This window comes from Gracilinanus agilis, chromosome 5 (genome assembly GCF_016433145.1).
Source record: "Gracilinanus agilis isolate LMUSP501 chromosome 5, AgileGrace, whole genome shotgun sequence".
In the NCBI taxonomy this organism is placed as follows: domain Eukaryota; kingdom Metazoa; phylum Chordata; class Mammalia; order Didelphimorphia; family Didelphidae; genus Gracilinanus; species Gracilinanus agilis.
In genome coordinates, this window is record NC_058134.1 from 14672157 (window position 1) to 14689026 (window position 16870).

Consider the following 16870-nt stretch of genomic DNA (forward strand, 5'->3'; position numbering starts at 1 on the left):
TTCATTAAACCGAGAAACTTAGGTAATTATGTTTTTGAGATTAGGCACAATTCCAGAGACCAGGTGAAGGACACCCACAGCTGGACCTCTCTTGGGTTTGTGAAATCATATATTATTGATCCCTCTTAGATAGTCTCCATTTTCAAACAAAATCTAGTGGATGTCCATAGTCTACATTTTAAAAGACATTAACTTGTTCTACTCCATTAAAATAAAGACCTTTATAAGCCAGCTACCTCATGGTATAGGAATGCTTCTCTTGAGAAAGTGTGCCCTTCTCAGGAGTCATCTCATTTTCTGTTCCAAAGTGGGCGGATATTAAGACTACCTCCATTCCCACTGGCCAGGCCAAGCCACTTCATTAAGCCCACCAACGGATGAGAAGACAACTGTGGGAATGCCGGTCAACAACTCGCCATATTTACCTAGATTTTGGTAAACGGAGTGCTCCGAATTCCTGTGATGACTGTTTTTGAGGTTTTTTTAAATGGCAGATACTCCCCCCATCCCAAGATAGCACAATTTAGCAAAACAAAGGCCCCACCAACCTGATCTGACAACATCTAGGACCCTCAGACCCCCATCATTCTGATGAAATGGCCGCCTCTCCTGTTACGAGACAAGGGACAGCCTAGAGAAGAGTGTTTCACTCTTGAACCAATACTGGCCATTGTTTTCCACTGAGTTCAGCCATCTTTTTCCAAACTACTTTCTTTCCCAGGTGTTAAACTAGTGGGCTTCGTCTACTTCAAGTTTTGAGGAACTGGGGATGCTCCTTCAGGGACTTATTTTGTGGCCTTGCAGAAAAGTCACTCACTAGAAAGTGAATCCAGAGGTCCACGCTTACTCAGGAGAATAGAAATCCACACACGCTAGTGTTTCTTCAAGCCCCGCCCACCCCCCCAAACTCACCCACAAAGGAACGGACCCACCCACATGCGGAATGAATGACTTTCTCCCTGGCAAGGCCCAAGGACTGACAAAGAGTTCCAAAGATTTGGGCAGGAGAATCCATGAGATCAGCAGGATTGCTAGACCAGCCTACGTTCACTCCTCCCCAAAAATCAACTTCGCAGAAGCCTTGAAAAACAAACCAAACCTCCAGTGGAGGCAGCTTAGTCATAGGACTTTCCAGGAATCTCGGGGAGGCCAATTTCCATCTGTTACTTCCTTTCTAGCCAGATGCTGCTTCTGCATCTCACTGGGGAACCCCCAAACTTGGTGGGTAAGCTCGGGATTGGGTTCTCCACAGGAGGACTTAAATCAAACATAGTTCTTCTCTCAGCTAATTTCCCCTTCTAGTCCCTGTTCACCTGCACTTCTTTACTTTTATCCAGGAGACATGTTGGAGCGCCATTTTGCCAAAAGGCTATTTAATGGCGTCCTTCTAAGCCAAGCTATATGGGCTTGGGCGGACATCGGACAGACTCAGTGGGAGAAAAATTTCCCCCCAAACTTCCTACTTCTTTAAATTCAAAAGAATTCTTTTAATGACCTAAGCTAGAACTCGAGGAGATACGGAGGCCTAAAGACTGATTTTCTGGACCCTGTCCCAGCTGTCAATATGGACCATTCTTCGTGGGGCCCGTCAGCACTGCTGCCAGGGATCTGCTCTTCCTAGGGATAAAACAAGGATCGTATGTGTACACACACGCACAAACACGTAAACACGCACACGCATGCCACAGCGCATTCGGAGGGGGAGGGGCCAGGAGGGCGGAGGGAAGCAGGATTCTGCTGACTGTGGCACGATGCCCGGAGCCTCGGCAAAGAAGGGCTCAGAGGAGGCTTCCGAGAGGCTTCCGAGGGGGTCCCGAGATGGTCGAACCACGCAGAATTCTCCGGCGTGCAGGACGAACCTGGAACGCAACGCTGTTAGGGAGGGGACGAGGCAGGAGGCGGGAGCCGGCAAGCGCCCAGGATGCATCGAGAAGGAGGTCGTTCCAGAGGCCTTCCAAGCACTCCTCTTCCGGCGGCCCAGCAGTCTAGACCTTCCCGCTTCTGGAGCCTTCCGGGACGGCATCTCGGCTTCCTCCTGTCCCTGCACCGGCGGTCGGAGGAGGGCGGACCGATCCAGTCTTCGAGCCAGGCAGGCGGAAGCCGCGCAGAGGCCCCCGGGCGGCGGTGGGCGGGGCCACCAAGCAGCAGCGCGTGCGCACCCACGCCAAGACCCCCGGCAGAGAAAGTTGTGCAGAAACCCCAAAGAGACACACACACACGTTTCACATAGCAGAAAACAAAACGTTTTGTCTGTGTCTCTCTCTGGGTCTCTGGCCATGTTATGACGGTCCTGAAGGCCTTTAGAGCTAGGAAAGCGTGTTAGAGAGCTGGCAGGCCCGCTGGAGGCAGAGAGGAGGCAGCCGAAGCCAGACAAGCGAAGGCGGCTGTTCCGGGGCGGCAGCGAGGGCTCACCTCCATACCTACCTGCCCGCTGTCCGGACGCCGCGATGCTGAGGAGGTGCGAGGAGGGGGGGAGGAGGGCAGGGAAGGGGGACACACGAACATGCACACACACACCCCTTCCTCACACCCAGCTCGCTCTCCTTTACTCCAAAGGCCCCCTGAACCCCCGAGCCAAGGCTGCTCCCTGCGGGTGCTTTTCTCTGTTAGAACGCCCCCTGGCAGAGAGAGGACGAGGGCCAAAAGCACCCTGAAACAGCCCGCGGAAAGCAGGGCGCAGGGACTCCCTCTAAGAAATAAAGTAATTGTGGTTACGGAAACCTTTGGCACCCGCGCAGGCACAGTGCCCGGCGTCTAGACACTATAAAAACACTTTCTAGGACTGCCCCGAGATTTCTAGGAAACGGTGCAGAGGGCATTTCTTATCTCCCCTTGGCAGGGAGCCCGAAACCTTTGAGCGTCCACGTGGCCTCTGCCACAAGGCCGAAACAAGGGGGCTGCTCTTTCTTCCGCAGGGGGTGCGGAGGAGGGGCTGGTGAAAGAACCCGAAAGGGGAGGGTGCCCTGCTGGAAGAGGCGAGGGGGGCAGCTCAAGGCCAGGGCCCTCGTGTTTTTATCTGATGGCAGCCCTTAAGAGGCTTCCTGAAATTCCACTTGGCAGAGACCCCGGGGAGCCTTTCCCAAGCAGGGCACGGCCCTCGGGGCCCTCGGAGCACTGAACCCTGCCCTCTTTGCTCTCCCGCACAAATCGATAAAGGTGTCTGTCTACCTGCTTGCTCGGGGATTCCAGGTAAAGCCAGATCTGGGACCATCTTTGGGGCTTCCCCATCAGATGGCTTGCTAGCCCCGCATTTCCAACCACTGTATTGACTCCATTATTGATCAGTGGCTCAGGTCCCATACTAGAGGGTGTTCTTTCTGTTTATAACAGGGGAATCTACCGCTTAATTCTGCCCATCCTTTGGCTCGTAGCACAGGGCACTCAGACATCAGAGGGCATTTAAGAGCCAGAAGGACTAAGCGAAGTCCTCCCTTAAGCCCAGGGACAGAGAATTTGGAATATCCCAAGATCCATCGACTCATTTGTATCCTGGGCAGATTTCTTAGGTCCAAGTAGAAGGTGAACCGTCTTCACTAGGCTAATCCTGAAGCCTTCCCTCCCCTACCAAGACCTCCACACTAAATGGAACGCTTGTCCTTCGCATCACACTATCACCATCAGATCTGGAGGCTGACGGTCACTTTTTGGCCAAGTGATATAAAAGACTATTGTAAAAAAGGCAAACGACATATCACTTAGAAGCTCATTTCTTAAGAAAGGATTTTAGACAATTTTAGAAGAGAGGCTGGAGTCCTTTTAGGGAAATATGTTCCTATGAGGACCGGGAAATAAGGTGACCTGGTGCCTCCCTGGCACTGGCCTGGGGAAAGGCTATCTGTGCCACTCTGGTCCAGTTGGCAGCTCTAATGGAGCAGAGTGACTCACCCGGCTCCCATTGCTTAAGGCCATCCTACTTTCTCTGCTCTCAATCCATATTTACCAAGTAACCTCATCGAAATCCAGTTACTCAAGTCTATCGCTCTGCTGGCAGGAGAATGCTACGGCTAACCAGTCGGAACACCCATGAGTCCAGTTGGCTGACCCATTCTTAACTGTAAATTATTAATGTGCCTTTTGCCAGCACATGCCAAATCTCTCCAGTGGCCGGCGGATGAACCAGACCACTGACCTTCCCTGCCTCGAAGGAGGGCTAAGGGATCTCAACTTTGGACCCTTCGTGACCAAGCCCAAGTGCACAACCTGGAGGGGCAGAATGCCAGTTACTGGGCCTTTCTTTCATCTACTTCGAGCAAGTCAACACTATGCTAATCCTGAAACCTTCTCTTCCCTCCCCTACCACTACCTCAAGCCATGCCACTAAGGAAGAGGAGGAGGAGGAGGATTTTCCCAGTCTTGGGCCACCGCCCAAATATTCTTGTCTGAGCTCTTCTTGCATGCCCTGTTTGTAGAAGTTCCTAAGGATTTCTCTGCAGATTTTATGGAACCCCTTTTAACAACAGGAGCACAAAAGCACCTGATGGCAGGTCTGCCAACGAGTAATTCCTATTCATCCATCATGAAAGATGCAAGTATGAGCAAATACTGGGGCTCTGCATATTTATTTTGGTGGAGGAGAGAACCCAACATTCTATACTGAAAAGAAGCCACGCATGCCAACTAGATCTAGCCTTTGGGCACCTGGCAAGTGGCCTACCTAGCCCTTCCTCTTGTAAAAGATACCCCCCTGATTTCAGAAGCAACCTGGATGTGAGTTTGAGATCGAGGGATTAGTTAACTCAGCTTTATGTCTTACCCAAATCATGTTGAAGTCATTAAAAAGAGAGCAGGAAAAGATAGAAAAAAGGAATAATGACTCATTCTATCCACCCCCAAAGCCAACAACAGAAAACTTTGTTCAAAAACAAAGCTACCCACTTAAAGCTGGCAAGCCTATTACAAAGGGGGCATGTTAACAGCCTTTGAGTGGATTAAGGAATAGAATGGGATGTCTCCAAAGGGGAGGACATGAAGCAAAATTACCACCATCTTTGCCTTAACTAATCCTTGAGAAAAACTCAAAATCTCATCCCAATTCACCCTATCCATTTTGTCTCTTAAAAACCCCACTGAAGGAAGAGATGAAGATATAGTGCAAAAGTACCTACAGAAAAGCCCCTCTCCCCACCTCCCCATTTTCCCCTTTCTCCAGTCTTAACTGGACATCTTTCTTTTTTTTTTTCCCCTCCCTTCTAGGAACTCAGGAAAGGAACTCTGAAAGAATACAACTGTAGAGCAGTACCAAAGGCTAGGTTGGACAGACAGTGCCAACACAGCACCAGCGGTTGGTGCCCAGGGTTATGCCAACCTCCTTCCTTTTCTCTTTGCAGCTGTCAGTCCCTTCCTCTCCCCCACAACCCCACCCCCCATTAGAACATTTCTGGAAGCCACATTTCCTGTCACTTTTGGATGCCAAATACTGCCAGCTCAGAGCTGGGCAAGCCAGCCTCTAGGCAGAAACTCAAGACTACTTGCCATTTCACTGGGGAAACCCATCTGGCTGGTTGTAGGAAAGGAGGCAGACCTTGAATTGGTGGGAGGGTATGAGTGGGCAGAGACAATCGAATAGTGAGGTAAAGGATGCTGGGAATATTTGCGGTGACAAAGACAGGGCAAGAGAGCAGATGCAAAGGAAGTCATAAAGCTTCCAAACAAGAGAAAGGCAATGGCATGGTGCATGGGCAGCATCTCGCATCTGGAGTAGGCTGACCTGGGTCTGAATTTCATCTCTGCTTCTATGTCATTTTAAACACGTCATTTTGCCTCAGTTTCCTCATCAGTAAAAATGAAGTTTCTACCTATATACTTAGAAGTAAAAAACCTAATTCACCTCTAAGGTTCCTTCCAATCTCTACATCCATCTAGGATCCTATGAAGGAGGGAGGGAGGATGGGGTGGGGGGTGCAGAAATCTGGTAAGCTAAAGGTAATTTGCAACAACAAATATTTAATATCAAGGAAACACGATTGACTTCCAGGTTGGGCAAGTCAAAAATACAGGAGGAGGCAAAAAGAATTATGAGGCTAATGGAGTGACGGCTCTCTCGAGAGCCGAGAGGGCTGTCTTTGGCTGGCCTCCCCCCAAAAGAATTTAGGCTAAAATAACTTCTCAAGATGGATTCCTGGCCAGATGAACATTAGCTTTAAAGTTCTGGTTTTGTCCACCCAAGCTAAGCTGCTCGAGATGCCTTTAAAAGCTGGGACTACCAAGGCTAACCCAGGGGGAGATGGCGTTGGAGCCGCCCAGCATTGGGGTCTGGCCTAAGGTTTGTCAGTGGACAGTGAGGCCCGGGGCAAAAAAAAAAAATAAAGGGGGATGCGGTAGGGGGAGGCTTTCTCTGGCTTTCTCCATCTTAAAGGAAGAAAGCAGGCTACTGAGGGGAGTCTGTCTCCAATTCTCTCACTCGTAGTCCAAGCTATTCAGGGAGAAATCCCTCATCTGCTTTGGGCAACTGGTCCTCCTGTGTCAAAGCAGAGTCAGGCAAATCACTGCAGGCTATAAAAAGCCCGGCTCATAGCATATTCTGTTTCCTTATTCTCCCTTCTTCAAGGCTCAGCCACTGATTTTGGCCATGCCACTCAGGTCGTGGGTCTCACCAAGAAAGCTTGGTTCTCTGGGGACACGTGTGTGAAGAACTCAGCCACGTCAGCTGGACGGCCAGGCTGAGGCCCCAGCTTTCCCCTTACTGCTGCTCGAAAAAGAAATCCGCCCCAGAAAGCTCGTTCCTAGACTGAGAGTGAGAGAGATTAGAACACACCAAGCTTCCACTCCCATGTATTATTCTAAGGTCTTATTAATTTGATCTTTGTTTAAAACACACAGCTTGACAGGGAGAGCCTTTAAAGTCCCTTCAGTTAGGAGGCTCAGTAAACACCCCTCCCTCAGGCTTTCTCTTGCAGCTGTCTTCCAAGCACTCCCTTATTAGTTCATTGGTTGCTGTATTCATAAGCAACTGAGTTTCTGCCCTTGTCTCCTGGGAGCCTAGAAGAGTCTTTTCTTTCCCCTTGAAGGCAGCCATGTTACACATTTCCAAACTAGAAGGAAAATGACAGACCCCTAATCAGAACCCCAAGGCTTCAAAGAAGAGGAAACCAGCGTTCAGAAAGGGGAAATGGCCAAGGTCAGCGAGCTAGCTAGTGGCAGACCCAGATTTGAACCCAAGTCCTGTCCTCTTTCTAGAGGGCCATCCTGGTCTCTCAGGATGCCAAGGAACAGTCCCCAGTGGCCAGTTGGAGGGGTGTGTGGCGCTCTGAAGGAGAATGGGGAAGGGGAATTGGAGAGCCCTGGAGAGTTGGATGGGGATTTGGTGAAGCTCCAACTCTTCCAAGCTGAGCTCCTGAGCCTTCCCAGGCTAGCCACACTACTAAGAAACAGACAGCTTTCTCGGCTCTCTTCTTCTCCTGTCTATACCTTTCCCCTTAGTTTGGGGGGAAAGGGCTCCCTCCACTCAAGCATGATCTTCCTGCGTTCAAAATCACAAGAAGCAGCAGAAGGGGCCGGGACAGGGAAACAGGAAACCACGTACTGGAGCACTTTTCTAGCTGGGACCCCCCTCAAGACCTTAGGAGTCATTTCCCTTCTCAGGACCCATTTCCCCTTCTGAGGGCCGAGGGAAGTCTCTCACTGACCCTTTCCATGGCCAAAGTTCTTGAAGCTAGTAGAAATCCCCAGTGAGGAGAAGCACCGATGAGGTGCCCTCAAAACAAGAAAACAGAGAGGCAGCTAGGTGGCTCAGTGGTCAGGCCTGGAGACAGGAGGTCCAGAGTTCTAATCTGGCCTCAGACACTTCCCAGCTGTGTGACCCTGAGCAAGTCACTTCATCCCCATTGCTAGCCCTTACTGCTCTTCTGCCTTGGAACCCAAACATGGTATTGATTCCAAGATGGAAGGTGAGGGTTCTAAAAAAAAGAAAATGCAACCAAGGACTTTGTGAACCTTTGAGTGCTCTATGGGTTGGCTAACTAGTATTATTCAAAGAAAGTAGAAGAGAGGAAAATCTCAATTTGCAAAAAAGGCAAGTTGGTGGGAAGAGATAAATTTTCACCAGAATTCTCCATTCCCATTTGTATACAATTTTTCCAGAAGGAACTTCACATCTCCCAGGGAGGTACACCCAAGGTCTTAGGAGACCTAAATCCTGAATGCTCGGATGCATTTGAATAAGTCGCTGACACATCTGGGGCCTTTCCCTAGATTGGCTCCCTGGATTCTTCCCAACAGCTATTATTCCCCAGATCTGAGGTAGGCTAGCCCAGTCTCACACAGCTAAGCTCTATGTGCTACAGCATTCAAAGCCGCGCACCACCCTCACTCGCCTCCCCCCAAACCAAGGCCCAAGTTTTGTTCCACCACATGACTCTACTTGCCAGTCTCTCACTGGCGCCCTGAACACTTCCCTCTAGTCTGATGGATTCTGTTAGAAGATGTCTTTCCAAGTCACTGATTTCCTTTTGGGCGGAATGAAGTCACCACCACCAGGTCAAAGCATCTGCTAACCTATCTTTTGTCTGCATTTGGGGGAAGATCTTTCATGGGGGAAAGGTGTCTTAATTTTGGAAGCCAGTTGGATTCTCCCACATTATCCTTCTGCCCCAAGGGCCGTTGGACAAGACAGGGAAGAGTATCCACCCATCCATCCATCCATCCATGCATCCATGCAAATTCAATGCAAAGCTCTGTAACGTTAATGGATCAACACTGAATCACATTTGTTCCTCCCTGTGGTAGGTTATTCTTAATTTCTTTAGATAGTGGCGCTCCCTTTTTTGAGGGCCAAAGTTGATGCCCAAAACCCTTCAATAGAAAATGAGTTTAGAAGGGCCTTTGGGGGTCCTTTAAATTGTCTTTTTCTTGCAGAAGGGATAGGGATGAAGAAGAAAGAAGGTAAAAATGGGAAAGTGACTTCATGAAGAAGTAGACAAAAATAAGTTGGGGCAAAGACTTTTAGGGAGAACATGGAAGAGAGCAGTCACTCTTTCCTCCTACCATTGCACCAAAGAAGACTCCCAAAGTCCCATGAGAGAGGCTGACAAGAATTAGAGCATGGCTACCATTTGGACATTTGATTTCTAGAAGAATTGAGCATCAAACCGTTCTGGTACTTGGGTTGGGGCAGGAAACCCATAAAGATGGAGCCATTTAAGAAGCCAAGGGATCCAAAGAATTGGCCAAACCCACAACAGGGGCTTCTCCTAAAACTCCCCAAATGACACAGACTTTCCAAACAGGCAATCCCAATTCAGACAGCGCTCGGTGGGGAGCCTAGGTCTAGGGTAAAGCTGTGAACGTTCAGGACCTACCCTGGGCACCTCCTCATATGGGGAGGGCCCAGAGAGCACGTCCTTTAAATCCTGGCCAGGACGCACACGAATCAACTAGGAAAACTCCCCTCAAATCCAACAAAGAACACCCTGAAGGAAAAAGTCTGACTGGATGCCAAAAGGAAAAAGAAAAGTGTCCAAGAGGCTCCTGATTTTCCTAAAGGGAGGAAGGAAACCAGGCCCTACGGTTTGTTATTGTTGAGTCGATCTCAACATTCGAGTTAGTGAGGTTACTCTTGTCAAGGAGACACCATTGACGGACACTCCCCAAATCCACCCGACCAGCGGCTATTAGACAAATACTATGTGCAAGGCTCCATGCTAGGTGCTGGCAAACCATCAGCGGGAGACACACCGTAGCTCCCCGGGGAAGGGGCTGGAGGGCCTCGGCCAAGGGGCCCCGGGGTTCAGCCGGGGGGGGGGGGGGAGAAGAGTAGCTGCTGCCTCTCGGGCTGGCCGGGCTCCTCGGGCACCTCCTCCTCCCCAGCCCACCTCCCCAGCTCCCTACTGCCAGTGGCCTTCCACAGGGGCAGCGGGTACAGCAAGGGCGCCAAAGACCCTGCCACACACCCTCCTAGACTGCCTCGCTCATGTTATCCGGCCCCGAACCAAAAGCTTACCCCGTATGGCAGGTAGTTAGTAGCGGCTGCAGCCGAAGGAACCCCCAGAGTAGAGGGGGAGGGTATCCCAGAAGTAGAGGCTGGGAACAGACCCAGGGCATTCAGGTTTAATCCGGGAAGTAAGTGGGCTTGAAGCTGCAAGGGTAGGAAGGTTACGGAGGTTATGACAAACAGGTCCAACGGCAAGCTCCATCACACGAGACGACACTTAGGAACAGAACCCAAAGCTCTCTCACTCGCTCTCTCACACTCTCAAAAATAAGAACGACGATTCTTTGGCATTCACATGTCCAAGCATCACCTGAGCAGCCCCTCACACCAGCAGGGAAGGGGGACTTTGCACTTGCTTGTCTCCTGTGGGCTGCATTAATCTCTTTCACCTGCTCGGGCTCCCCAAGGTGGATGGGAGGCTGCCCGGGGCAGCGGGGACCGTGGCCTCCCCTTCTGGCACAGGGCCCTGGACCACCCGATCCACGGTTCTACCCACGGGGGGCTCTCACTCAATACAGACCAAATCACTTATAAACTCTTGGTGCTGCCAATGGGCGATGCTCTTCCACTGAGGCCCAAACCAGATCTACGGAGCCAGGAAATGCGGGATGGCCAAGAAAGGAATGAGACAGATTGAAGCGAGGCCTAATAAAGAGTTTCATGCATCTTGAGACCTTCAGAAGGAAAGACCCCCCCACACACGCCCTCCCTAACATTGCCATCGCTATTCTTTTCTTCTCTCTCTTTGGGGGAGGGGGGAAGGGGAAGGACACAGAAGGGAGAGAATTAGTCTGTTTAGAAAAGGGGTGAGGGAGGGAAGAGAGGGGAAGGGTGGAGTGAAAAGAAAGAAAGCCAAGAATAAAATTACCCTTATCTTTAAAAAAATCGCCTGGAGACTAGACTTGCTTCCAAGCAGCTCCCCTTGGACAATTCCTGACAAGCGGTGATCTGTACTAACACCAAAACCTTCTCCTATCTTCACCCTCATCAGCCTCCCCTTCCTCCTGGCCTTCCCCTGAAGCCCCCGAGCCTTGCCGCTCCTCACCCTCTGAGGCGCTACTTCCAGAGGTATCGCATGCCCTAGCTCAGGGCAAGCGGGCCATCTTAGAACCTGCAGTGGGCACCTACACTGGAAAACGGGGGACAGTCTTGGTCCAGAGAAGCCTGTTCAGTCTCCTAAACTGGCCCCACACCACAGTAAAAGGCATCGTCTTTCTCTCAGGCCAGCTCTCAGGTCTGGTCATGAGGAAGGTGACAAGGACGAGGACCGATGCCTGGAGAAAGCTAGAGAATCTACGCCACCCCAACGCTGTGGCCCCCATTCTGATAGCGGGTTTAATACAGAACCGGAGCTTTATTCGGCAATGGCTACGCAGCAAGGGGGGAACTGTGTTTTGGGTTTTCTTTAAAAGGGGAAAAACAAACATTCTAGGCTTTTGGAATCAGCTGATTGGCCTCCTGTGGCCTCGCTGTCGAATAAGGAGGGATCCCTCTGGCCCTGTTTCCCAGGGCTGCTTCAAGGTTAAAGTGAGCTCCTAAGACATATGCAGAGACTCTGAAGAGGAGAAAAGATTAAAAGTGAGAAGCCACGTTTTTAAGTTAAGGGCACAGCCAAGAAGGCAGTTTAAACGAAGCTGTTAAAAGAGTTATCAGGAGAGATGCTGAAGCGACTCCCGAGTCTTGAGTTTGGGTCTAGATCCAATTTTTCTCTTCCTGAGGGAGTTTTTCAAAGGCTAATTTCATCCCTTTTACTTGAATACTGATCCCAACAGGAAGCATCATTCCTTAACCATTGCTCCTTGGATTTTGTTTAGAAATATCAGGCAAAGTGAGGCTGCCATCCACCTTCCAGAGCTGAATCCCTAAGCCTTGAAGGCCTCTAACCTATCATTTCTTGTCCCTTCCTATGGGTCTGCTCGGGTACCACCTGTGTTTCATTATAGACAGAGGGCTTTGTCCATCGGAAATCTTCCGTTTTCCCGAGATGTAAGAAGCGGGGACCTTCACTTTTAAACTACCCCCAAATCCCTTTCATACTGTCCGATCACTAGCAAGCACATCCTCTTTCTCCTAGCAAACCCACATGAATGCAATGCAATCAATTCTATAATAAAAGAAACTCTTTCTTCAAGTATTCCATCCCTAATGGCCACCCTCCTCTCCAAAGCAATGCAGAAAAGAAAGAAAAAGAAGGGGAGGGGGGAAAAAAAAATCTTAATCACCTCCAGTATTTCAGAACTCACATTCATAGCACTGAGATCACTCTCATAAGACTCCCTTATTTTCTTCATGATCTCTTCCTCGGCCTTTCCACAAGTCTCAATGCTACCTTTAACAGTGATGGTACGCTCTGGGTTATACAGAGTCAACTCCTGCAGTCTGTAGAGTGGAGAAAAAAAACACACACAAAGGAAGAGAAAGAGAGAAAGAAAGAAAGAAAGAATTAGGAAAAGACAGTTAATTCCCATGTAGGCACAAATGGCGATTACAAACCCCACCGTGGTAGCTGGTAAAAGCTAAAAGCGGGTGGTCAAACATAAGAGGAATTAGCCAAGAAGCGAGAAGGAGAGAAATGTCAGAGAAAGAAGAAGGCGAGAGAACGCTTGTCTTCGCAGCATCCTGAAGAAAACTGGTCTCTTAACTGCAGCTCAGTTTTAAAGCCAACTTTAAATGGCGTTCAGAGATCCACCATTTAAGCTGAAGTCACGTCTACTCGTCATTTGACAGTGGAAAGGCAAGGCAACAGGCTTCTCGAGGTAGAGGAGCGCACGCAGCCGAGAGGAGCGTCAAGCAGGGCCCCGTGAACACCTTTAGCTCCAGTCTTACGCTCTGAAGAAAAGACTAGGGCAATTCCGGACAGGAGAGCACTTAATCTTTAAATAACGTACAGTTCAGATGGAGATATCCGGTGTTTACATTTTTCCAGGGCAATGTTTGCGGGGCCATCCAACAAGGAGGAAGCACTCACCACTTGCAAAGACAGGAAGCTTAGGTGTAGCCAAGTCTTCAACAACCTACCTTAACCAACAACTTCAAACGAGAAACCAAAATCAAAATCATCAGCTGTGATGGCTCAGACATGGACTAGATCATTCAGACACCATTAAGATACAACATTCAATGGGGTACGGCAGTCATGCTGGGAACGCAGAAGCTCAACTAGGGGTTCTGATGGAGCATGGTTTCCTCTCCCCACTCCCACTCTCGCAAGCTCCCCGACACGGCCGAGGCCCTCAGAAAACTCCAACTCAAGCCCCTTAGACATACGTTAAAAATGATGGTGGAGAGGGAAGCAGATGGCTATGGGAAATGGGACTCCTAAATCTTTAAAGGCTTTTACTACTGGATAAACCCCGGAATTCTGCTCAATAGCCTAGGTTGCTTAGGTGTTAATATTTAGTATTTCTCAGCCTCGCTAGGAAGGTCAACCTCGATCTTTGCCTTCTCCGCAGAGGCCGTGCTATGCCAACTTTTGCCCTCCTGCTATCTGCCATTTTCATATGTTCTCTCGCAGCTTCCTAGAAAACCACTTCACTGGAGAAGGAAGGGCTGTCATGGCAAACCAGTTTGCTCTTGAATTTCACATCTATTTATTTTGCAGAGACAGCCTGGTGTAGCAGACAGAAGATAGGACTTGAAGTTGGGAATACATGAGTTCAAGACCCATATTTCCAATGGTTTACTGGCTGAGTGACTATGGACAAACTGTTTAACCTCTCTGAGTCTCAAACAATTGTCTAAAGCAGAGAGGAGTTGGGAGAGAGATCTCATAGGAGGGGGGGAAAGCCAAGAAACTGCAGAGATACATGAGTTATCGGTTATTTCCTTGACATTGAGGCAAAAGCCTTCGTGTATTCCCTTCCCCCACCCCCCCCCAAAAAAAACAATTAAAAAAAAAAACAGCTCTTGATTTTCTATTTGACATCTTGCAGGCAAAAAGAGCCAGAGAAGTTATTATACGACTAGACAATGTAGGGCTGGAAGGAGCTTTAGGGATCCATGGCGTCTAAACCTCTCCTTTTCCACCTGAAGAAACTGAGACCCAGAGAGGGGAGCTTATTTGTCCAAAGTCACACAGGCGGTAACTTGCAGACAAATTTGAGTGCAGGTCCTCAGCCTCCAAATCCAGTCTTCTTGCTACTACTGCAAGCCATGTTGTTTAACAACCCTCTTAACCAACATGGAAACTCAACATTTAATCCTTCTTGCTCCTCCACTGGAAACAGCTACGCCACTTCCGATGGGGGCTCCAGAAGGATCTATGCTTGTGGGTGATGGATGATTTGGAAGAATGAGAGTGAACATATTGAGGTACACAGACAGGACACAGGAGAATAGCAACTCGAACGGAGTAGGCTCTGCTGAATAAAATGTTAGTAGTGGCTTGGGCTCCCCATAGCATTCAAAGAAAGGCGAGTCAGAACCTTAAGCTAGTGCAATACTTACGGGGAGATGGTGATCTTTGTATCAGTATCCTGCTCGATTTTCTTCAGGTTCCTTCCTTCCTTTCCAATCAGTCGGCCAACAAAGTTGTTATGGGCCAAAATCTTCAAAGGAATTTCGTCGGTGCTGCAAGACCGAAACACATCAGAAACTCAAGGCAGGGGGGGAGGGGAAATTTTAATTAAAAGAAATAATATTCACTCATTTCAGCAAACATTTGAGTGCCTACTATGTGCGAGGCAATGCATTAAGCCCGGTCCGAGATGAAATACCATGGAAGCGCCTGTTAGAAATAGAGGAATAATTTATAATTAGAGGTCATCGTACTGGATTGGGACTTGAGACTTGACTTTTATCCCCAGTACTGCTGCTGAAGAGCTGAGTCCTGCGCATTCCCTTCCCCTCTCTGGGATTCAGCTTTCTGATCTAAAAAACAGCCATGAGCCGGATGAGATGTTCTCTAAAGAGCTCTGTCATAGAGACCAAGGACCACTTTAAAAAATAATGATATCAACGAACAAGTCCAACAACCTTGTTCGATGGAAAGCCTTGGCCCAAACCTCCTGCTCCCTCACCCCAGAGATCAACAGCATCTTGTACAACCTTCAGCCCACAAGGGAAAGGCAACGCTGCTTTCAGATGCCAGGCTGAGGAATAATAGCATGACAGCCTCTGAAACAGCGACTCTCGCTTTACATGGGATTTTTGAGAGAAAAATGTTGTTTGGTGCTACTCTGGGCTACGGAAAATCCTCATTAAGGCGGCCAGTCGCCTGTCAAATGGGCCCCTTGCCTTAAGCGTGCTCCTTCCTTGGGTAAATGTGCTCATCGTCTCCAGGGTATGTATGTTTGGTCTTTATGTCATCCCACAAGATTCTATATATTAGCACGAAAGGCCCTTGATCGCATCCCCACTTCCCCTAGAGGGGAGTGAGAGCAAGAGCTCCCCACAAGCTCCAAGCCACTAATTGTGGACACCACAGAAAATGAAGAGCACAGATTGAGACAGAGCAGATCAGAGGAATTGGGGTGATTAGTGGGTGACTCTCAGTCAGTTAGTCCCTCTTTCTATTATTCTGACCACCCCAGGCACTGGCCCCAAAGCAGCAATCTCCAGGGCTAATGGTGGCTGCTTCCTCCCAGGGTTTCTCCTGAATCCCAGCAAAGAGATTTAATCATAGGACATTCTCTTTGAACAGAAAGAGCAGTAAAATAAATAAATAAAACTGGGGCAGGAACACTGAAGCTCCCGAGCAATTTGGAGAATTCTTCTCATCTCCAAATGAGTTATTTCACTCTTCTTTTCTCGTGCGGTTGGCAGGCATCAAGGCCAGAGACTGAAAGGCAAAGATATAGGAGGCCAAGAAAGAAACGAGCTCAAGAGAGACTGGCGAAATACAGCGGAATGTCTCTTTTCCTCTTCATTCCTGCCCCAAATGGCTGCTGGAGGTAGCGTCAGCTAGATCTAAAGGGGGTGCCCGTTGCCCCGACAAGGGAGCATCCTGCTCGACACTTCTGCCTCCCCGATGCTAGCATGGACCAGGCCAATTAATTTTTAGAGAAATCAGATTTGGAAGTGGCTGACAGTCATGGCAGAGAGATGGGTTAGGAAAGGAAAGCAAAGGTTGCAGCATTCAGACGCCTTCTGACCATGTAAGAGATCAAACGAGATTTTGGTCACCTGCGGGCAAGAGTGCCCATTTACTGTGCAGAAAACCAAGTCATGATCCCTAGCTATGAAAACAAAGCAGAAAAGACAGCATTAATAAGCAAGTTAACAGTACGGTGTCTCTAAGCCCCCAGTGGCTTTGTGGCTTGTGGAAAAGAGAATGACATTTTAAGACGGACTTCTTTGAAACGGAGAAATCAGGGGGACGCTGTGCACTGACATGACTGCAAGGGGGAAGAGATACTCTTTTCCCCCACTCAGTAGTTGTGGGAGACATAGAAGGGAGGTACATCCCTTTGGCTAGAGCTGGAGCATCATACAAACGCCCTCCTGGCATATGAGCTTCCAAACCAAAGATCACAAAACCCGTCAGTGCCAACGGGCCAGTGAGGGAGCTCTTCTGCCCTGGCCGAAGCCTCTTACAGTTTCTCAGTCCTCGGGACTGCCTGCCAGTGTCTAAAACGTAAGAGACACAAGCACGACCACCCTTCCGAGAGGCTCAAAACCTTGCTGGTCCCATTTCCTCCCTCTCCTAGTACATGATGGCTGTTTGGGGAAATGCTGAATGATGGCATTCCTGGAGCACTTCCAGGGCTGCAGAGAGCATAGATGCATGCTCTCACGTGAGCCAAATAACCCTGGCAGGGAGCTACTTGCCGGGATGGTCGTCAGCCCCATTTTACAGATGGGCAAACAAGGGCTCAGAGAACAGACTGGCTCATCATTTCACAGGTAGCACGTGTCAGAGGCAGGATCTGAATTCAGAGCTCTCTGACCTCATGCGCAGTGTCCTATTCACTAGGTGCAAGGCAAACCCTCAACTCTGTGGGT

The 16870-nt window shown here is 49.3% G+C and overlaps 1 protein-coding gene across 1 annotated transcript in view; it reads right to left on the reverse strand.

The window, feature by feature from the left end:
- Positions 1 to 16870, reverse strand: part of IGF2BP3 (insulin like growth factor 2 mRNA binding protein 3) — a 101854-nt gene that overhangs the window by 7004 nt on the left and 77980 nt on the right. Inside the window, exons 9-13 of the mRNA XM_044678857.1 lie at positions 14601 to 14654; positions 14375 to 14497; positions 12947 to 12958; positions 12151 to 12307; positions 9938 to 10072 (exon numbers count right to left, since the gene is read on the reverse strand). Of these exons, the coding sequence (XP_044534792.1) occupies positions 9938 to 10072; positions 12151 to 12307; positions 12947 to 12958; positions 14375 to 14497; positions 14601 to 14654 (481 nt within the window). The remainder of the gene's footprint in view (positions 1 to 9937; positions 10073 to 12150; positions 12308 to 12946; positions 12959 to 14374; positions 14498 to 14600; positions 14655 to 16870) is intronic.